Source organism: Equus asinus, chromosome 1 (assembly GCF_041296235.1).
Source record: "Equus asinus isolate D_3611 breed Donkey chromosome 1, EquAss-T2T_v2, whole genome shotgun sequence".
NCBI classification, from domain to species: Eukaryota; Metazoa; Chordata; class Mammalia; order Perissodactyla; family Equidae; genus Equus; species Equus asinus.
The window spans coordinates 28447854-28471612 of NC_091790.1; the positions used below are offsets into that span (position 1 = coordinate 28447854).

The following is a 23759-nucleotide window of genomic DNA, read 5'->3' on the forward strand; positions in this document are numbered from 1 at the left end:
TGTAATTATTTAGGGAGATATCTTACCCTTATGGGGAAATTGAGGAGAATTCTTGAAGAAAGTGCCATTCCAACTGCACCTTGAACATATGGATCAGATTGCAAAGGTGGTGATGGCAGTGGAGGTGGGGCGATATTGTCCAGCCACACATCAAAACTTGTTCCACTTGGTGTAGGGAATAGGGGCACGGTGGAGGAAGAAATCAGGGAGAAGCCTTGTTCTGTCTCTAACATTACAAAGTACCCAAGTCCCCACCCAGCTCTCTCCTACCTCGCAGTGCCTCAAGTTCAAGCTTTCCCCTTTCCCCTTCTCTCAGCCAACATTGTTATCATATTAGTTCACTTAACAGCAGGCTACTGTACTTCTCAGCGTGGCAGAAGAATCTCCTTAATATTGTTATCTACATGCCTGATGAGGGAGGGAGAGAGGGGAGCAGACTCATCAGTGTTGTTTAATCTCTTCTTCTCTGCTGTCCAGTTTTGTAGCTTCTACCCACATACGGCCATGTAAATTTAAGTTACTTAAAGTTAAAAAAAAAAACAAAAGAGCACCTCCTCAGTAGTTCCTAGCCAAATTCTCAATAGGCACATGCTGCTAGTGTCTACTGGATGGGAGAGTATAGATGTAGAACATTTCCGTGGTCACAGAAAGTTCTCTTGGGCAGATGGTTCTATTTAATATTTTAGTACGCTCCTAGGTGATAAATGCAACTTTAAATCAATTGTGTTCCTCCTGTTTTATAGTATATTGATACTGAACGTTATTTTATCTAGGTATAAAATATGTTAAATCTCACTTTCTCCCTACCCCTAGAACAAAAGTCATCCAAGCAATTAAATTCTTGATTCTCTGTGACAACCAGTGATGGAAATTCCTGAGGTCAATGAAACATTTTCATCAGAGTAAGAATGGCATTCCTTAAGTATTCATTTATCTTATTGAAACAACGTCTGCAGGTCATCAGCCCATTATCCAAAATACATGAGACAAATGGAAACTGTGCACATGATGCTGGTTTCTCAAAAAGCCAAAGCAAATAATATATATTCTTTTTAAATCACGGCTTTACTTGATATGTTGTGAATATTGTTAATGCTTTTGGCAATTTTGGGGGGCCAAGAAAAGAGAATACGGGGAAAGAGGAGACTTGACTAAGGATTATTTTAGCCAGACAAAGTGGGAGAGAAAATCTAAAGATAATGATAAAATTTTATTGCTAGGGAAATCCTATGGATGCTTTGAATGAAGACGGTGACACACTTTAAAAGGGCCCTCTGCTTTTAACTTCTATCCAGGAAAAAAATGAACATCTAAATGAAATGAATATACTTTGCTTTGTAAAATCATTACGTTAGTAGACTGATGGTCCTGGCTCATGATAAAATGAGTTTATCGATGGCTTAGGGTACAGGGAAGAACTTAATTGTCATCAGGTTCTTCCGAAACATTTGATGACGCCGTGTTTATAAATGATAGCAGTTCGATTTTCTGTAGCTCAAGCCCCACACAGTGGGTTGAATCCTTCATCCAACGTTTTTTCCAAATTCTTTTCTGCAAAATACACTCACGTAAGATGCTCCCTAAAAGGAAGGCTTCTGAGGTCAGATAAAGTTTGGGGTGTGCTCTGCTCTGTGCTTCTGGTCTTGCAGAGTCTGCAACGTCCTTCAGTGAGAGGACTTGCTTACCTTGGCTTAACTTAGCATCACCTAAAATGGTTTGACTAAAGAATCCCCGATATTTTGGCTCAACATACGTTTTAACAGCTTGCAAACCACTGTAGTGATCTGTAAGGTATGCTTTTTTTTTTTTTTTAAAGATTGCCACCTGAGCTGACATCTGTGGCCAGGCTTTTTTCTTTTTCTTCTTCTTCCTCTCCCCAAAACCCCCCAGTACATACTTGTATATATTCTAGTTGTGAGTGCCTCTGGCTGTGCTATGTGGGACACCACCTCAGCATGGCCAGATGACCGGTGCCATGTCCGTGCCCGGGATCCAAACCAGGGAAACCCCGGGCCGCTGAAACAGAGTGCATGAACTTAACCACTCAGCCATGGGGCTGGCCCCTCTGTAAGATATGCTTAATGTGTACTTGATTTGTCTATGAATAGAACAACTAAATCACTCAAAAGGCTCCATGGTTTCATATGAAAAAAGTTCTTATTTCTAGGATGTTGAAGGATTTAGGGGTGAAGTCACATGATATTTGCAACTTAATTAAAAATGATTCTGAGCCAGCCCTGATGGTCTAGTGGTTAAAGTTCGGTGCACTCCACTTCGGCTGCCTGGGTTGGGTTCCCAGGAACGGAACCATGGCAACTGACTATTCATCTGTCAGTTGCCATGCTGTAGCAGTGGCTCACAACTAATATATACAACTAGTATACACAACGGTGTACTGGGGCTTTAGGGAGGGGAAAAAAAAAAGAGGAAGATTGTCAACAGCTGTTAGCTCAGGGCAAGTCTTCCCCAGCAAAAAAAAAGAAACCTCACAGATGATTGAGTCAAAAAATATGCGTGTGTGCGTGTGTATACATATATGTATACACACAGAGTACACTGAAAATATGGCAAAATGTTCACAAACCTATAATTTATAAAGTTTTTGAAATATTTCTCAGGATTTGAAAATGTATTATATAAAAAGAGACAAATCTGTAAACACAAACACAAGCTGCTTTGATTATTTTGGGCCGTGAAGGGATTGCCATATTGAAGAGCCGATTAGGAAAGAAACAGGATTTTAAGCTCCAAACAAAAGTAAAAGGGGGAAGATTCATGTTATTGACTGGAGACAGTTATAAACCTAGAGAAAAGGTTTTTGGGTCATTCTTCAAATATCCTTGCTGTTCCTTCTGGAGTTATGGCTCCATATTCCAGTCTGCCCCTTAGAACCGTCCATCAGGCCAACGGGAACATCGCCCAGAGCACCAGGGTGTTGTTCTTGTCCCTGCCCCATACCCTCCAGACCTCAGCGTGACGCAGAGGAGTTTGCCAACTTTAAATAGTGTTCTGTAGCCAAATAGGTGGGGAAATCATCCTGAAAAGGGCATCTCAGGATTTACCTGAATCCCTGCCTGCTTGACCAAGTAGAGCCAGCAGCTTGAAATTTGCTGTGGCCAGGACTGGCCTGACCTTGATCTTCCTTAGACTAGCTATTAATCCCCAGCTTGCGGCTGGCTCTGGGAAGCACTGTGTAATAGATTGCATGTCATCTTGTATGCTTCTAGGGCACAGACGTTGGCATGCAGTATTTTCTGCCTAACTTCTCAAGGACTTTAGCGAAGGTTGTAGCACACGGAGGTGGAAGGGCGTCCCCATCTTCAGATTCGACCTGGCTGTATCATTAGCTGAAACAATATTGCAAATGTTGCTATTGCTCTAGGGGAGAGAGAAGAGTCATTTTGTTGCCTGCAGTTTCTGAGATGCTTCCTTTACTGTTATAAAACTATTGCTAATATGTTCCTTCAACAGTGCTGATGTCTTTGTACCCCAAAGTCCCTTTCATAAGCTTTCCCTTTTCCCATTTCTTTTCTTCTGCCTTCTATTTTTATTGTTTAACCTCAACAGTAGGTTATAAAAATTGTGAATTGGATTTGTTCGTATTGCCAATACAGGTTTTAATAGTAAGGGCCACTACCTTCTTCACTAGGCTCGTCTTAGTGCACATTAAAATTGTAACAGTTCTTGTGATTTTCTGATATTACGTCAGTTATTATGATATTTCTATAACTTTAATATATGGTTCTCTCTGTTGCATTTATGATATACATAAAACCTTAAGAATATATTTTATGTAATTATTATATTTACTAGTAACAATGTGATATTCATAGATGAGTATCTTGCACATTAAGACACTAATGCTACAAAGAAGAGTCCGAAAATCAGTTTTTTATTAATACAAAATATATTTATATTTTATCTTCCCTTCACCCTGAAAGATAAATATTAATCTCTAGAAAGGAATAAGTATAAAATATATTGCCAATAAATGATAGAATTATAAAACTTCACATCTTTATTGTGCTTTACGTTTTACAAACTATTGTCACCTACAATATTAGTAAAGATGACTAAACAAATGATAATTCAATATGTCAATAGTGACTTTTTTTGTAAATTAGTATATCAAATGGAACTGCATAAGACTTTAGGATCTCTTTTTGTTTTCTCATTACTTTTATACTAATTGTTTTTAATAAACCATATGCATTTTTGAGGCTGCAGGTTTTCACTCACAATGATCAAAAAAACACTTACTATTTATTATTTCTAGATGCTCTTCATGGTAATCGTAAAAATTTAAACAAAATTTTATGCCTCAGCCTTTGATGTAACCCCCACCCAGCAAGAATTAGTGTAAGGATGAAAAGAACTATTCAGTAATTTTAGAAATTTACAAAGGTGGTTATTTTACTGGCAAGTGCTTCAGAAATGAAGGTGCGAAACTATTCAGAAAGATTCCCCTAATTTACAGAATAATCCTGGCCCTAGATGGTGACATTTGAGAGAAAGGACCAGAGATATGTAATTATTAAATTAATTTTTTGTCCAGTTTTTACTCTTTAAAATGTGTTATTTGAATGGCATTTGTCTAAGCAGAGAACGCTAATGAAATGCAAAGCGTCATTTCTGCACACAGCTGCTGGATCTGTTCAGCCGCTCCAGGCTCTTGTCCTACTTTATGTGTGACTGTGTGTTGGAAAGTCTTCACTGGAAACCCAGCAAACTGTGATCATATCATTCACATTATGAGAAATGGGCTGGTATGTCCCTATAGATAAGATTTAAGAGGAAAGATCTGGAGCCTTCAAAACTGTGCAGAAGCATGAAATAGAATTCAGGAGCAGTGGTCTCCAAATTTCCAATAGCATCTACAGTTCCAGTCCTTTTTAAAAACTTCTGCAGCAAAGAGTGCACTTAATTCCCCTGTCTTGCAAATACTCTTGGCCAGCTCTCCTGGCAGCAGGTTGCATACTTTGCTGAGTAAGTCACAGGGCTGTTGGCAAGGAGAAGAAAAGATTTTCACTCTTTTGAGCATAAAACCAGAATTTCTAAATTAAATGGTTGTATCCTCGTTGGAATATTTATTCCATTAATGTTTCAAAATGCAACTTTGGAGTTAATTTTAAAATTTGTCTTTCCTCTGCTTTTTGTTTGTCCTCCCAGCAGGTAGATCAACCTACAACAGCTTTTATGTCTATTGCAAAGGTCCGTGTCAGAGAGTCCAGCCAGGAAAACTCAGGGTACGGTGCAGCACCTGCCAACAAGCCACGCTCACCTTGGCCCAGGTAAGGAGATGCAGCATCAGCAGAGACTGCCCAGAGAAATGAAGATGTATTTCCAGAGTTGCCTTTTGGGGTTTCTAATCAGGTCCTCACCCATCATTGGAAATGAAAGACACTTCTACATGGCTGTAATGGTTAATGGTATCTGAAGTTTCCTTTTAAAATGCACTACTCTGTAAAAACTTAGGTAGTACAGGGCCATTGCCTCCATTTGTTTAGTTCAGGCCTATAGAAAGGAAGTAGAGGAGACTGCTTTTTAACCAAAAGAGGTTCAGCTTTGGTAGGAGGTCTTTTAGAACCAGCCATAAAGGAGCTTTCTAAGGTACTGGAAATGTTTCATGTCGATCTGTGTGATGGTGGCCGATACTTATGCCAACATTCATTGGACTATTTACTTAATATCTTGGCACTTAAGGTTGCTAACTGTAAGTTATACCTCCATAAAAAAGCTAAAAGGAAAGTTTTAGATCAACGAACAGTGTGTATATAAAACAGGGGTCAGCAAACTCTGACCTGCTGGGGCCTCTGCTTGGTTTTATTCAGTCCACGAGCTAAGAATGTCTTTTCCATTTTGAAGTGGTTGGGCAACATCAGAAGGATAATATCGCATGACCCATGAACACTATATGATGCTCAAATTCCAATGTCCAGAATGAAGTTTTATGGGAATGTGGCCCCACCCATTGCTGTATTTATCATCTGTGCTGCTTTCGTGCCTTTGGGCAGGCTTGAGTTGTTGTGACACAGGCTGGATGGCCTGCAAAGCCTGACGTATTTCCTCTCTGGCCCTTTAGAGAAAAGGTTTGTTGACCCCAGATATAAAACATAGACACAGCCAGTTCCTGGCTTCAGTGTGATGGTTGTGTAGGATTTAGCTTAAAAAATTTGATGTGGATGTGGATGTGCATAAGGGCGCCGAGGCATCTGGGTCATTGCAGTGGTGAGAGCACAGCCAAGGAGGCATAAGTGAGCCAAGAACTTTTGGGGGCAATCGGGCTGAAGTGTAGACAAGTACCCCCCATTACCACATTAATGGTGTGGTAGAACATTTAGATTTTATTCTTGCAGGCAAGGGGGAGCCACAGCAAAATGTTAAAAACCAAGGCAATGTACAAAATCATGTTTTAGAACCACTTATTAGTGCTGGAACAGTCTGTCATTGGGATGGAGGTTGGTGACAGATTGAAAGCATAGAGGTCAATTAATAAATTATTCATATGGTTCATAGGTGAAGAGCCAGAGGCCTAGATTAGGGTGGCGGTCCCAAAGAATGGATATAATGGAGCACTGTGAAAGAACTGGGCTGATGCACTGAGTAAGGGAGAATCATGGATCCTTGCCTCATGCCTGAGCAGAGTGGTAGAATTACTGCAAAATGTAATTCAGGGGCTGACCCCATGGTGTAGTGGTTAAGTCTGGCACGCTCCGCTTCAGCAGCCTGGGTTCACAGCTTCAGATCCTGGGTGCGGATATCCACTGCTGATCAAGCCATGTTGTGGTGGTGACCCAGGTACAAAATAGAGGAAGACTGGCACAGATATTAGTTCAGGGACAATCTTCCTAAAGCAAAATAAAAGAGGAAGATTGGCAACAGACGTTAGCTCAGAGCTAATCTTCTTCAGCAAAAATAAAAGAAAGAAAGAAAGCTCAAAAAAAAGAAAGAAAAATGTAATTCAGTATTTCACTATGATACATTTCAGCTACACAGGCAAATCCACTTAGAAAGACAAATCTGTGAATGATGCCTAGGTTTATACTAACCCACTAGAGTGGACCTTTTTCTGAGGGTGTCATTGGGCAGTGCTTCCTTCTGGGAAACGTGTTGTCCTGAAGTTCTCCCAGAAGTTTTTCTTCCATCAGATTCTCTTCTCAGCCACCAGCCTTCTCCGATGCAATAAATAGCCTCTTCTCTTCTGATCCAGACCCCAGTCCTGATTGCCGGTCCTGATTACCTGGTGGGCCAGACCTATTTATGTTAACTTCCAATTTTTCTTAATAAAAACAGCAATAACAAATTATTGTTGAACTCTAAGCTTAGTTCTTTTCATTCATTATCTCATTTAGTTATTTCATAAGCTCGGAGTTAAGTGCTATTAATAGCCCTATTTTAGATTTGAGAGAAACAAGGTTTGAAGAGATTAAGGAAACAAGACCTTGCCAGTGGTGGACTAGAGCTTTGCACTGAGCTGTGTGGTCTAAAGTGTAGCTCTTCAGTCTCCCCTTCTACTGCACAGATGTGTTTACACTAAGGGTCAGTGATCAGACGAGTGATTTAAAAATTAGGTCAGATGTCGGCAGTGGGGGTCAGTGAGGACCACGGTGGATGGGAGAGGTCGAGGTCCACATACCAGAGGCAGCTCCTGCCAGTTGTTAGCAGGTGGTGGTGGGAGGGGTCTCAATGTGGCCAATCTTTTATGTAATCAAGAGAAACCATAAACGTGGAATTTTATGTGAAATTTCTCATTTAAAAATGTGCTCCATGGGGGAAAAAAATGGAAAACAAACAAAAAGGAAAAACAGTCTACAGCATTTGTCTAAATGTGTCAAACCACAGTAGAGTCTTGTAGGGGTTAAATGGTTCATTAATATTAGGTGCTTAGCAGAGCCTGACATGTAGTAAGCCCTCAACTAAAGCATCATCAAGAGGCAGTATGGTGTGAGCTTAAAGCAAGATGATTCTGGAGCCTGGGTTAGAATCCCACTTCATTACATCGTACCTATGTCAACTTGGGGACATCTGCTAACTGGGATAATGGTAGTTATTTCTTATTTGTTGTGAAGATTAGTTACATGAATAGTACTTAGAATGGTAGCTGGAGCATAAATACTTAGAAATCTTAAATGCTTTATTATTCTTATTTTTTTATATTACTATTATTATTACTGTTATTCTTATTCACATATACTTTATATATATATAAATACACACACACGGACGACACACACACACACACACTTATGTATAGTTCACCAGGAAATCAATCTGGCTTTGGCTAATTCCTTTCAAAGAAGCGAAAGCATCCCCGCTCGCACCCTGTTCATCAAGAAACCCTGTGATGAAGTCACGTCATCCGGCTCACCTGGACCAGGGCTTCCTCCGAGGGATGATCTCATCCGTCCAGTGGTCTTGGCTCTGCCACATCTCAGATGCCCACTCCCATGACCACCCTGGGCTTTGTCAGTTCCCAGAAATGCTCCACATTTGATTAGTAAGTTCAGACTTTTATTCCCCCTACATTATCTTTTGCTCTGCACAGCATTGAACCCTCTCTTAAGTTTTTGTAGAGCTATCAGGCCTTTCTTCTCATCATTTCCTCTCTGACAGGCCAAAACTTCAACTACATTATTACAGATAGGACTGAATTTCTGTTCTACATTCTATGCAGTTGTCCATTTGTCTATATTCCAAGAGTGTGTAAGCCCCATAAGATCAGATAACGTGTTCGTTTTGGGCCCTGGTTTATTTTCAACACCTTACACAGTGCCTTGGCCACAGTGGGGCACAAAACTAATAATGTTGAATGAATGGCATCTGTATTTTAAACTTTCACACATTGATTCAATAGATTCATACACTTTAGAAATTCTATTTGACATTTTATGATTGTATTAATCATAGCAATTATGATTGTTTTGCTGCAATTTATAGATTTCCTTTCTTACATTTATGTTCCAGTACTTGTGTTTTTCTCTAATTCTCATGACAGACCTGCAAAGTAGATATTATTATCCAATGTTTTTAACAAAGAGACTCCAGGAGGTTAAGTAATGAGCCCAAAGTTACACAGTTAACAAACGCTGGAGCCAGGGATGAAAAATCTTCTCTGTGTTTCTCCAAAACCCTGCCTTTTCTAGAATAGACTGCTCGCTATACAAATCTGGTAATTAACGTCCTATTACCCAACTCCTTCCCTTATACTTAAAATATCATTCAAAAATACTGTTGGAAAAAATATGCTGAAAGATTTAGGGAAAATGCAATCAAAGATGCTATAAAGATAATTAATTTAATCCAGATTTTTAGTACAGTTACTAGATATAGCATAAGTGGCACCTAGCAAGTGAGTAGATCAGGCATTTCAATGTTTTATTAATAACAAAACATACACAATCAATAATACCTTCGAATAATATCTCCATGGATCGGGAGATCAATCACACCACAAATGGGTCTGCGAGGCGATGCCTGGGCTGAGCAGGTGCTGAACTGTAGCAAGTCGAAGGATTTCTGTATAGACAATAGACAACTGTTAAGTTTCATTTTTCCGAACTTTACAAAGATGTACAACTTACACAATTTCCTCTGGTAAGGAGAAAAAAAGAAATCAGGTCTTGTGTGGCTGACTAGTTATATAGTAGAGCAGTGTGTGGTTTATCTGGGCTCCTGCAAGAAGCTTTTTATTTCCAAGGAGAAAAGTTTGAACCTATTTAGCCACCGGGTTTATTTTTTATAACGTGGCTTTATTTTTTCTGGTCTGAAGAAATCAGTCTGCAACAAGCCCCATGCCTTTCGTGAGTCTTAATAGCAACCTCTTAATTTTGTATTGTTGTTTGGGGGGATTTATTCGTAATTCCAATATCTCCTTAACACTATTTAAATTTTGCATGCAATAATAATGAGCCACCTCTCATACATAATGCTGTAAGGTTTAGTTGTTTAAATGTTTCATATGTAATACGATACTCATAATAAATTGGCAAGGAAGATGGACAGCCATTTCTGTCATGGCATTAAGCATGGTGCCACTGGTATCTGAAGTTTTGGCCTGACCTTGAGGGTAAGTTGAGAATCAGTTTGGACATCAGGTTTTTTTTCTGTCTCCAAATCAAATTATCTTTATTTCATGGTGACCTTGGTCAGGGTTTCCACTAACCAAAATAGCCTTTAGAAAAATGAATGCTCGCTGGAAAATAGTGAACAAGGGCTGATTGGAAAAACATGGCAAGCATCCAGTTTTCAAATGCCTGTTCAAAGATGGTCCACTTAGGTCCACGCAGAAATGACATGGGGTTGAACACAGAGAGAGGTTGCTTTGTACATGCATATACGTTTCTGATTGTGTTCTTGGACAATAAAATAGATAATTTAAAATAAAACCTTTGTTATCGTTGTTGCCCTCATTAGTGTGGAAAATCAAAAGATGACTAAGTCATATCCTCAAAGGCTTTTTTTTTTTTTAATTCAGAAGAGTGAGCAGAAGTGAGGTTTCTAAGATATGTAGAGTGTACAGTGCTTTTAGAAATAACTAGAAATTAAGGAATTTGTATTGGAAAAAGAAACAGCACCAAGAGGCTTAAAGATGCTTTTCCCTCTCCTCTCCCCCTTGGATCCTGCCAAATTCAAGGTTAGGATGTCGGTAGTCTGGTTCCTTCTACCATCTGTCCTATTGTTAAATTACAAGTGTGTGGGCTGAAGAGTGAGCCTTATGGTAAGCAAGCAAGATATATATAGTCAGATGTGGCTCTTAGCTCAGGCTCTCAGAGATTTCCCTGCACCAATTTATACAAACACAAGACTACCAGAAACTCTGTGACTTGTTAAAAATCGTGGATGGGCTGATGAAGTTTCATTGAGAGTATGATGCTGATGCTGAGGAATGATCCCTGGAGATCATTCTAAGAGGGGCCCTTCTCATCTCCTCTTCAGGCTCCTGCTCACACAAGTCGTAACAGTGCTCTCTCCTGCATCGTGGATGAGGCGTCCTGTCCCTCCCTGCCACCATGCTCCATCATTGCCCACATTCTGGGTAGATTGTGCCTCCTGAAGACAACAAAGCTTCTGTGATAAGAGGAAATGGACTAGTTTTTCTAACAGGGCTTAAAATACAGAAAGGATGTTTATGAGTAAAATAATTTATTGACTCTAATAATAATTACAAGAGAGAGTGGATGTAGCAGTGAACTGAGGGAGCACACAGTATACTGCTTTCTGTCTTGGAATATTGGGCTCTGAACTGTCTGGGAACAAAGAGCTGAGAGAGTGGCCTCCCATGGTGCTTTTGTCTATCAGATGTTCTGGATTTGGATTCTGGTTGAGCTGCTTATGAGCTGTGGAACTTTGGGCAAGTTGCTTAACTTCTTTGTCTCAGTTTCCTTGTCGTAGAGTGGAAGTAAAAACCGTTCAAGTTCTTGCAAGGATTAAACGACAACTCGCCAAAGTACTTACCAGTACTATGTGTCTGGCACATAGTAAACATTTAGAAATTGTTAGTTCTTGTTGTCATCTGTCCTGGGTCAAGAGTTTTCTACCCAAAAAGCGTCGGAGCAGCTGCTGAGCTCACATTGTGAACTTCCACCTCCAGGACTCTTGGTTTTGATTAAGTCATACATTCTTACTCCCTCCAGCACAAACCCTAGGTAACCCAAATTATCCGCCATTAACATCTTTTTGTTTGTCCTCAGTTTATTAGTCTTAAAATGCATCAGAAGCCAGGAGATCACTGCAGCCAAGCACTCTGGATGATTTTTTTTGTCTGCAATCACCATAATTACTTTATCTCAAAAAGAACTTTGTCTTTGCCACGCTAATGAGATCCTCTGCCATGGAATAGCATTAAAGCTAAAAGCTTTCTGATGAGAAATGGTGCAATAAATAGAGTAAGATGTAAAATGCCTGGCATGATGGATTTTATCTAAAATTGGTTTATAGATTAGGGACAATTTATGTGAGGAAATTTATTAAGAAATGGAGTCTGAATGTATAAGCATTCCTAAACTTATTATTTGTTACAGATTAATTGTTGGTCAAGAGTCCACTTACTTTTCTTAATTTCAATTCTTTTTACTTATCGATTCAATTGTTGAGCATTTCTGAGGTTTTAAAACTGAAATTCAAATTGAAGTGGGCATCCTATACCTTATCTGGCAACACTAATTCTGCAGTAATGTCCTCCCTGTTTGCTGGGACATCTGTAACAATTTTGGGGGCTGACACCAGGAGGCCCCCTCAGTTGGCTTTTGGTCCAGCTGCATAGACAAGCAGGAACTCAAGCAGGGGAGGAACGGCAAGACTAACAAACAGGACAGCTGGAGCTGACAACTCGGTGGTGGTCATGCGTGTGGAAGACTGGGGTTCTAGAAATAACAGGGAACACCTTGTGGGGGATGCCAGCATCCTTGTGTGAGGGAATCAGCCAGCAGCCATTTGAGCCACAATCAAACATTTACTAGGTGGAATTGTTTCTTTCTGGAGAACTGTTGATAATTATTAGTAAACCAAGAAAAACTTTTTATTTGAAAAACAAAGAAACCAATAAGTATGTTCTGATGGATTGAAAAAAAAATTAGTTCAATTTTTGCTATATTAATATGAACATTTAATAAAGAATTTATAAGTAAAAATGAAAAATATGGAATTGTCTATTGAAATACATAAAATTTTATATATACGTATAAAATTGTTTGTAAAATGTTGTATGTCAATGTAAAATTATTTATGGAATAAGTAAAATTTTAGCCAACGGAGCTAAAGGCAACTTCAACCAATAGCTATTCACTATGCAATGTTACCAATTCACTGTGTTATGTTATTTCAGTTATAGAAATTCTTACATTGACAGCTTTTGTGATATGCTAAACATTTCAAAACTAAAATTTTCTCTGGTTGTATGTTATTAGTTAGAGTGATTTCAGTAAATTGAAGCCTGCATAAATGATGGTCAGTGTTGGTAATTTGTTGATGTTTCAATCTGGCTGATAATTTGCATTTGGACTCCAGTAGAGGGAGTGTTTCATCGCTTCTTTGTTTGGGGTCTCTCTGTATTAGTATTAGTAACTGACTTTTTAAAAATAATAATGATATACCTTTAAAACATTTATAAGAGAAGTCCTTACATTGTATAGCCAGTATATTTATGGGAACTATGTAGAATGCTCGGACAAAATCACAACCTAAATATTAAATTAAATTAAATACTAATATTATTTATAAAGCATAAAGAAAAAGATAAGATTTTCCAAAGAAAGTTTTTCGTGTACTTTATTTTCTCATTTTAAGTTGCAGTTAAATCTGTCGTGTTTAAAAAATGGGTGTTTTGGTTATGGATAAACAGTTCTATTCACCAGCAATGATAGAACACACTTAACAGAAACTTAATCCTAAGGACATTATTGTTGTCTTAAGTACCGCCTCGGCTGTTTGTACTTTTACTGTCCACCATCCTTCATGGCATTGCACTGGGCATCATGGCATTAAGTCTGTAGGCAGGTCAGGATGATGGGGAGCAGCGGTGCCTGTCTCATTCGTTTAAAAATGGAAATAATACTACTAATAATTTTTAGAAGCCTCTCTGTAGGCTTCTCGTTATATCTCATTGTTTATAACTGGGTCATATGGCCACTGATAATTACTAAGGAAGTTTGAAAAGCACCTGTTTTCCAAAGACGAACAGGATAGCCATGATTGGTTTAGATCAATCTTATTTATCAACTGGTTTGGGTCCATTGCCTCTCCAATCCAAATCAGAGTTCTACTAATAAGGAAAGAGGATGAGATGGACATTGGGTGGGCAATGACTAATGGCTGCCCTATTTGTAAGAGCATAATAATTGAAGATCACTTTCATGAACTCATCAGCTGCATTACTCAGTCTAAATTATGCTGTTAAAAACTCTATTTATATTATTATGGCTACACTAGGGATTTGGCCAGCCTTGAACTTGTTTTTGTGTGTGAAATGCCACTGTTGTCTCAGCGGTTGTTTCTATACATAAATGTAACTCTCTGGTTTTCTGCAGAATGAAATTGATGCATTATCCATTTGACCACTTAGAAGCTTTATAAAGAATTGTGGAAAGAAAAAATAGATTTTTGGGGCAATGGGTTAATTTATTTGTTCTTTGCTTAAGAAGTAAATGGTCCAAAAACTTCATTGGGGAGAAATAAATAGAATTTAGTAGCCCTATCTTACTCCATAGTAGATAGTTTGTCAATGCTTTATAAAGAACATTACCCTGCTCGAATAAATGTGGTGGTGGGGGGGGGGGGCATAAGAGTCACATTGAAAAACCCTACTGTAGAGTTAGACACAACAGTGACGATCAGAGCTGTGTTATGTTTTTGTTGTTATTTTACAGAAGCATTGACACTTTCGCATGCACGCCATCTTCCATCTGGGACCATCAAGCTACCTGCATAATTGCATCATTGAAGCCAGGAGGGAAATGGAGAGGTTAATTGACCTTACCAGGGTCCACAGTGAGAAGGAAGCCAAACTGAAAATTAAATCTGGGGAACTCAAGTTTAGCTTCTTAGTGAAAGCCCGCATATTGAATTACATTCATTTTCTTACTAGGACTGAGAAAGAGTAGAGCTGTACTCTGCAGCTTTTTCCTGAGAAGAGTCAAATTTACTAGATGACATTTCTTAAAGTGAGGATAGAGATTCAGGAACTGGATAAGAGGGGAAACATGGATGTTTTCCTTTAGTGAAGAGAAAATAGAAGAGCAACTGGTGGACTTGGAAAATAGGAAATTGTGAAAATTAAAGGGGAAGCTCTCGTGAAGTATCACTATTTTTTTAAAGTGGTTTGTTGGAGGGCAGAATACTAATGAATGGAGAGTCCACAGCATGAGCCTTGCAAGGCTCTGCCTTGCGTCTCTGAACATGATTATAACCGTATAGCCACTTTGTTAGTATGAGTCAACTTAGGGTTCTCCTAGCTAGTTTCAAAGAACTGTGTTTCTGTCTATGGCAGAATGACCCTGTTTTCCTTATGTCTGTTAAGTCTTCAGTTGTCCATTGGGAATTTCCTATTAATTTCGGAAGCCATCCTTATAAACATACACTGACCTCTTAGGAAATGATCTACAGTTAAAATGATCGGATATGGCCATCATTTAAAGCTGGCAGCATCCTCTCATGGACAAACAAGGTTTTCCCTCCATAGTGTGCTAAAAATAAATAAAAAACCATCTGATTTCTCTGTATTACTGAATAGGATATCCTATTTAAAGTAGTTTCAGTGGAAGGTCAGTGTAAACAAATGTGGTACAACCTGTAAGTTGTGTAATGTTGCCATAAAGCTAAGATTTTAAGCTTTGCATAAACAGATATAAGGAAGATTTTATATATATATATAAAAGTCTGTAAGATAAATGGAGTGTGACAAAAAACTCCAAGACTCTGTTACTTGGGTATTATGCTGCTCCATTCCATTCCTAGACTCAGTTCTTCAATGCAGAGTATACCTTTTCCATCTCTGTGTTTAGCATAGTGCCCAATGCATAGGAGATATTTAGACATGTTTTGTGGAGTGAATGATAATTGATCAAATGGCATCGTTGTCACTGTATGCCTTGGCCTACCTATAATCTTAGAATAAGAATGGACTCTGTAGCTATCCAATCTGATTCCTTCCTGATAACAAAAATTGCTCTTGTAATGGATACTCGGTGTTTGCTCATTTGTCTTCTGCTAGAGCGCCTTTAGTCGTACTTTCCAAGTGAGCTGTTTTCATTTATAGAACTCTTATTGATAGAGAGTTATTTGACCTGAAATCTGTCTTCACCCATAACTTCCAGCTCTACTCTTTGAAAATAGAACAAAATCCAAAGAATCTTCCATCTGGCAGCTCTTCATATGTTTAAAGCAACTAAAATGACTCACTTCCTAGGTCTTCCTTTCTCTGCTAAACTTACGACTTTCAAATGTAAAAAAGGCTAAAAGTGTTGCCTTGCCTCAAAGAAATTCACTTTTCTATGAACAGCTTCAGAGTCATGAAAGGTATGGCAAGAGTGTGAAAGAAAAGTCATTGTTAGAATAGGGATGTACTGGGAGGCAGGACCAGCAGACTACTGGTTGAACTTGGATAGGGCTTGTGTGGACAGGCTGGGGTTGATCCAGAACAGTCTTGAGAAGAAGCCTGAATTGTAGAAAGGGAAAAGGGGGATGGACATAGGCACTTCTTTTTCTATTTTTTAACTATTTGCTGAGCAAGATTAGCCTTGAACTAAAATCTGTGTCAATCTTCCTCTACTTTATATGTGGGTCGCCGCCACAGCATGGCTGACTAGTGGTGTAGGTCCACCCCAGGGTCAGAACCTGTGAACCTAGGCCATGGAAACAGAGCGTGTCAAACTTTAACCACTACACCATGGGCCAGCCCAACATAGGTACTTCTTTGTGGAATAGTGATGGTATTAAGATTGGAAAATCAATTGGTGTGGTTAGAAATGACAATTCAGAGAAAGGAGGTATGGTGACCACCCGTCAGAAGCTGAGATTACAGGATTGTTCATGGAGGGGCTTGTTGAGCCACTTAAACCTTGATGCCTAATGGTGTTCTCTATAGAGCAGCTCCAGGCAGTTCCACTATAACCCTTCTACAATTTAAACCACAGAGCCTATCAAGCTGCATCTGAGCACTGCTAGTTCCTTTTGCTGATGATGCTTTTGTGTCTTTCACTAAAAGTGTTGGCATGGTATCCTTGTAGGTAGCAGGTGCTATCAGGGCCAAATGGATAACTTTAAGTTTCAAATACAGTTTCAGTTCAGTAAATAACAGCATCCAGTCTCATGAAAAACGATCCACCGAACAAACAAAAATCTCCCCTGCACTCCTGCTAGGGCCTGCATTAGGCTGGGCCCTTGCTGGAGGGGCAGAGGGAGGCAGACCCCTCTCTTTTCCCATCTGGAGCTTCCACCCCTTCTCTACCATTTTCCTCCCTTCAGTTTCTGATGTCTCAGTGTTGAAGCAAGATGAGAGAGCTAAGGAAAAGGGATAAGGAAAGTTCTTACTTGACTGATAACTGTCCTGGGATATATTTGAGCTATCAGGAGCTGGCAGGTGTGAGAAGCAGACTCTAGGTCATTGGCTCCCATATGGGTTCTTTAGGAAGTTTCAGCTTCACCTGCAGTGATGTGCTAGCGCATCTCCTCCAGTGACTATTCCTCCCTCGGATCCTGGTTTCTCACTGTTTCTCCACCCAGATTTTTTGTTTGAATCTTCGCAGCCTTCCAAGAAGTCTTCTGGGTAAGATGTAAAATGGCATTAGTGAAACTCCTTCTCATTTTCGAAAGAGGAAGACTCGTACATCATTTGTTTTAACAAATTCTGAAATCACAGATGGAGCCCAATATAACTATATCGACAAGCAGCCTGTCTTCTAGATTTACTAAGAGGGACTCAGACCCCAACTCACTGTCTCCACCTAAATCTAGAAGGGACATATCAAACTGTCTGAGTCATTCCACGGAAGCCCTTCTCTCCTGATTTAAGATAAAGGGGGTTGTCCAATTATGTTGGGATGTTGATACAGTGCAATTTTCAACAAAGAAATCATTGTCACCAATTATCTCCACCCAATCTTCAACAAATCAACCTTAACACACACAGTGTTGGTGAGGGGTTTCAAAAATTGTATCATGTGGGGTCAGCCCAGTGGTGTAGCAGTTAAGTTCACATGGTCCGCTTCAACAGCCCGGGGCTCACAGGTTGGGATCCCAAGTGCGGACCTGCGCACCACTTATCAAGTCATGCTGTGGCAGGCGTCCCACATATAAAACAGAGGAAGATTGGCACAGGTGTTAGCTCAAGGCTAATCTTCCTCAAAAATAAAAAAATTGTATCACATGTTGGACAGGGAATGTATGGAAACTCTGTACCTTCTACTTAGTTTTGCTGTGAGCCTAAAACTGCTCTAAAATAATGAAGTCTATTTTAAAACTCCTATCACTGGTTTTAGATTTGTAAATTTGTATATGAAACCAGCGCTTCTCTTGGTTTACAATATCTATGATATCTGGTGCTCCAGCTGAAACCTCCAATACAACATTCTATTCCATAAACTGGATCTGTAGCGCCTTTAAGAGTTTACGAAGTATTTCTTCGCATGTTGTCTTGATTCATATGACAACTGTGTGAATTGGGAAAGGTAGGCATCCCTATTGCTGTTTGTATCTATGAGGTTCATAAAGAAAAAGAGAGTTACCAAAGAAACAGTATGAGGTCAGGTGCTGACTTGAACTCACATTGTTTGTAAAAATTCTGAAGTTTTTCTCGTTCTGCTGCATTGCCTCCTCTCTTAGCAGAAAGCTAAATATCTTTAGTTGGTACATCATTATTTTTAACACTACTTACTCCATTGATTCCCTAAGGCATTTAAAATATTTAAGTGTGCAGGCTCACTGTCATCCTTTTCTTCTGAGATGTTCTTATATTTTCTTTGATTTATATTTGGGAGGCTCCATCTTTGTTGAGGCCATGGATGCTGCTGACATGTTCTTTGCTAAATGTCGTGTTATAGATGTTCCATCGATCTATTAAATTCTATCTCATAGTATCAAGATAACAAGAGCTGAAAATTATCTGAAATGTGGACTCTTGACACCACAGAGCTGCTGGCATTTAGACTAAGCTATTATTCACTACTCTTTCCTGGCAAGAATAAGATTTTCAAATCGCTTGTAACGAAGGACACAGAACACTGGAATTTGATATTCTTAACCTGAGATTTTGTCCTTTCTAGTGTTTTCTTAGGCAACACAAATGACTTTTAATAAGGACTTTAATTACTTTAGTTTTAATTTGGAGCAGTATATTCAGCCATGAATTTTTGTTTCTTTTATTTGGAAAACTATGATCTTGAAGGGGGGTGGGCAGGAGACTAAGTTGGTGCAATATTAGCTTCTATATTTGATTTTGTTCTATCAATTTATTGGAAAAGATGTTGCAAATTTACCTGTTAAAACTTGAAATTTAGTGAATATTTGCTTTCAAATGGCTCTGTATTGTGTTGAATTTGGGAAATTCCAATGAGCTTAGGAAAAAAAAATCTAGGAAAATGTCAATTTATATGTTCAGAAAAGCAGAGCCCAATACAAATTTAACAACAATGTCAATTTTGCCTTATCATATATAGGCCGTCTTAAGGTTTGAGAGAACAGAAGTCCAAGGTGGATAGTAGCATTTTTTTTTTTTTTAGATTACGGTTTTATGATAAGAGTTTTGAAATAAATGCCTCATTTAGGACACTACAATTGGTACTGTTAGAAAGTGGAGAAAATTGGTTGCTTTACATTTCTCAAAGATCAATAACAAGTACTTCTCAATAGTGCCCATTCTACTCCAAACAAGTAGATTTCTGAAACTGTAAAGCACCTGTGAAATGTGCATGTTTAATTCACTGGGGGATCAAGATGGAAAGAAGTTGGCAGTGGGGGACAAGCTCAAAGAGGAAAAGTTAGGAAGAGACATCAAGAGAAAATGTCAGTGTATGTGTTTGTTTCCTCATCTGACCATAAGTTCTTGAGAACTTTGCTGTCATGCAGTCAATAAATTTTTGTTTGTTGAATGTTTGACTGACTGAAAGGACAAGTGTGCAATCTGAGATGTCTGTATTAGTTAGCAAAAATCTCCATAGAGCTGGGCTGTCCAATATGGCAACCACTAGCCACATGTGGCTCTTGAAATTTTAGTGAATTAAAATTAAATAAAATTGAATAATTTCTCAGTCACAGTAGCCATATTTCAAGGGCTCAATAGGCATTTGTGGCCACTGGCTACTATATGGTACCTTATAGAGCATTCCTGTCATCACTGAATTCTATTGGACAACACTTCTTTCAGGGAATTCTAGTTAGGTCAGTAAAATGGGTTTATTTGGATTAAAAAATTTTAACTGTATTTTCCTAAAACTAGGAAGAAAAAGGAGAGGAAAAAAAGGAAGAAAATGCAATGGGTACTTGGCTGTTGCTGAGATGAGGTGTATGATGGGGGTCAGGGAAAGCCATACTGGAGTGACTCAAACCTTACAAAAGTTTTATGGTTAACAAGTGTGAGGCCTAGAAATGAGATGAGACTTGCCTTGGTCTCAGCCAGTACTGACAAATCTGGGACTAGGGCCAAGGTTGCTTGCTTCCCAGTTTACTATTTCCTCACCATGTTGCATTCCTTCACGTATGTGTACTTTGGCGTGTGAAAATTTGGAACCAGAAATCCTTGGTTTTTATAAGACAGAGAGGCTTATAGTCTCTCCCATCCCATATTGAGGCAGGAAAAGAAGCAAATTTCTTGCACAGAGGAATGTGTTTCATAGGCTGCCATCCATCAGGGTTTAGGGACATCCCCAAAGGGATTCAGTGAGGACACTGGGTCAGAAGATTCTTTGCCAGACGTGAGCTAGCTCTGTATGGCCTGTGTGGGTTATGTGTCCATAGGAACTATCTCTCAGATCACTTTTGGCTGTAGACCAGGTTCTGGTCCCCCCGCCCCCAACCTCTGCCCCCAAAGCCATACCTTTCTCTTTAGGACCTTCATAATTCTCCATCTCCTGTGTTTTCCCCATCTGGGTAGCAGCCACCTTCCTAGTGCATATAATTCTCAATGTGAGAAAACAGTGTGCCCCCACATTTAAGAGCCAATTGTAGGGCAGTGTTGCTGGCCAGGAAATCTGATCTACTCGAGGCGACATAGTTGTGGAAAATACAATTTTGTTAATGAAATGCAGATGTATGTTACCCAGTACTCATGCGTTTATAGAAATCCATTTTATAATCATGCTTTGAAGTCAGCAGAAAAGTGCCAATGGTAACTTGTCAGATATATTGTAAAAGTTGGCAGGAATGACTTAGTAATAATGGGCTTTAGAAGTAGGTGAAAAGTAGTTTTCACAAACCCTGACTTTGAGTGTTTCAAACAATACAATGATTATTCGACTGTGAATTAAATTTAAGACACAAATACTTTTTGGATTGTAATTAGTGTAGTTATGATTATGGAACAATTATTGGGATTCACCTTGATGAAAACACCAACACTGTATGTGACCCTATAGAAGAGGTCCAAGGCACTTGTGCTTTTAAAGGCTCCCGAAAGAGGGGAGGCTGCTCACACTTGGGAAGTTTTCATAGCACAGCAGTGGGACTCCTTCATAGACAGGCTTCCCCACAGCTGCCTTGGGAGGAGGATGCTGGAACTCTTACACCTCACATGTCAAGAGGCCAATGGGCAACACCCAAAATCTCATAGAACTGTAACCTCTCACCACCTCTTGTGGGTGGTGAGCTCTCTAGGCAGATGGCAATATGGAGAAGCATAGTGAGTAGATCTAGAACAATAGAGAGAAGATAGCTGGCACACATATGCACTATAGACTACTAATTTAATTAGCCAGCAATTCAGAACCTTAACAGATACAAAGGGGCTCCATAGGGCTACAGCAGGGACTTTGCTTCAGCTCCCTAAGGGTATGTGCAGTTGCAGGTGATGCTGTCCACCCTGGCAGAGCCTGCCATATTTGAGAAAATGGCCAAAATCTTGCTGGGCAATGGAGGTGTTGGCAGAGCTTTCCTGACAGAAGCATCACAAGCCGTGACCCTGAGCATGGAATATTCAAGAAACTAAGAAAGACAGGGACTTCATAGAATGAGGAAGAAGAGAAAGGAATAGAATAGTGGCAGAGATATAGTTTTGCTATAGAAACTACAAAGGTGGTTTGGGAAACCAGATTGAGATTGATGTCATTCATTAAGACACGGAGTAAACGATCATCATGTATGGCTTTGGACATTTTGCTTGAGGATGATTGTCCCTGAGCTAACATCTCTTCCAATTTTCCTCTATTTTATGTGGGACGCCACCACAGAGTGGCTTCACAAGCAGTACTAGGTCTGCACCTGGGATCTGCACCTGTGAACCCTGGGCTGCCAAAGTGGAGCACAGGAACTTAACCACCGCGCCATGGGGCTGGACCAGTTTTGGACATTTTGAATTTCAGCTGCCTTTCAGACATAGGGTTGAGATGCAAAGTAAGCAGTTGGTTCTTGAGATCTGGTACATTCTTTGGCATTTGTCCTAAGATGCACTCTTCTGAGCTTCAAATATCTATTTTAGTGAGAAAAAGAAACACCTTTGGTGCTCCTTGCAGAGTCTTGCTGGAATGCCAGTATAAACCATGACAGCTGGCTGAGGGGGTAATAACTTGCCATCCATCTTTCTAACTCAAGGGTTGTATTTGGCTCATGCTTGGTGCCAGGACGCCCTCCTCACTTAAGAGGAGCTCTTTCTCAGGTGACCCTTCACTCTTTCTTGCAAGTAGGCTTTTGCTAAATCAACCCCTCCAGTCCTCCAGACGGGCCTCGCTGGCATGACTGAACTAGGCAGACGCTGTTTATACTCAGACTCAGATCCCAGCTACCAATAAAGTAACATTTCACTTCTATTTTATAAGGTTATATTGGACATCTCTGAAGATAGCATTTCTCATCAAGTTTATCCCCATTCTAGCTGTAAATTCAGATGGAGTCATGATTTTAAGCGTGATATTTGAACTCCAAGCAACATCTGTGTTTAATGACTACAATTTAGTCTATTTGCAACAACCAAATAGAGAACCAGTATACCACGAGCACAGCAAATAACCCCACCAACGCTGTTCTTCTCCAGGGTGGAAACTGGGAATGCAGAGTAAATGTGTAAAGAGAACTCATTTTGTATGTAATTCTTTTCTTTACACACATATCATTTGTGAGATTTCCAAAACACAAGAGGAGATAAGGCAGGAACTCAGACTACTGATATCCTGTTGATGCATATTCTAGGAATAACGCCTCGCTAATATCTGACTTGTTGTTGAATTGAGGATTTATTTTTTGTTCTTGATAACAACATAACCAATCTCATCTTTAAAATGAGGGCCGTTGGCTGCATTATTTAGCAGCTCTCCTGTATCTAAAGCTCAGTGTGTCTGTGCTCCTCTCTCCTGGGCCATGGATAGTTGGAGTCTGCAAAACAGCGCTGGGATAAAAAACGAAAATGCACGTAAGCCAATTTGCTGAGGGCCCGATACCTAGTGATTGATCAGTGATTCTCAGTTTCTTCTCCCATTCCTCTGTTTCTATTATTATTATTTCTATTATTTTTATGTCTGTCAGGTGCACCAGATGGGATTTGTGGTTTGTTCACAACACACATCAACATTGGTCTGAGCTTGACCCTCTGTTTAATATTTATCTATTTGTTTCTCCACTTTCTGCTTAACTTCCTTTGTCTCATTTAATTCAAGAAATATTTAACATGTACTATGTGTGAAAGTATATTATCTGTGGCAGAGCCTGTGTGTGATTCAGAGATGGTGTGTCCACTCTGCTTACCCAGCTTGCCTAGAGGTGTTGCTCAAAACACTGCGAAGCGACCACTTATTAGGATTTATGAGAATCGTTCTTTAGTTTCAGTATCAGAAATAGTAATAAACTAAACAAACGGTTTGTGTGTTTTATGTAGCCAATCCCATTTTCTCCTTCTCTCTGCTTGCTTGAAAGCTCAGGAACAAGAGTGCGCTCTGCCTCTGGCGAGCATATAAAACTTGGCAACTTGACCTGGTATAGGAATGTCCCCACCAGCTCTTATTCAAATTTTCACTCTTGTTTCCCTTTGTCAGCTCCCCACCCCCACAGATACCCTCTCTTGGGTGTATTGTTATGGGCTCCTTTATATTCCATCTTGAATCAAATACAGTGTAAATAAATAAGCT

General features: G+C 39.5%; 1 protein-coding gene across 15 annotated transcripts in view; it reads left to right on the forward strand.

Moving 5' to 3' along the window:
- PRKN (parkin RBR E3 ubiquitin protein ligase) overlaps nucleotides 1–23759 on the forward strand; it is a 1201475-nt gene that overhangs the window by 451172 nt on the left and 726544 nt on the right. For 13 of the 15 annotated variants that reach the window (XM_070520140.1, XM_014858373.3, XM_070520396.1 and 10 more), the window contains one exon: nucleotides 5170–5291. In XM_070520140.1, coding sequence (XP_070376241.1) covers nucleotides 5170–5291 — 122 coding nt within the window. The remainder of the gene's footprint in view (nucleotides 1–5169; nucleotides 5292–23759) is intronic. The other 2 variants (XM_070520235.1, XM_014858374.3) reach the window with 1 other exon arrangement.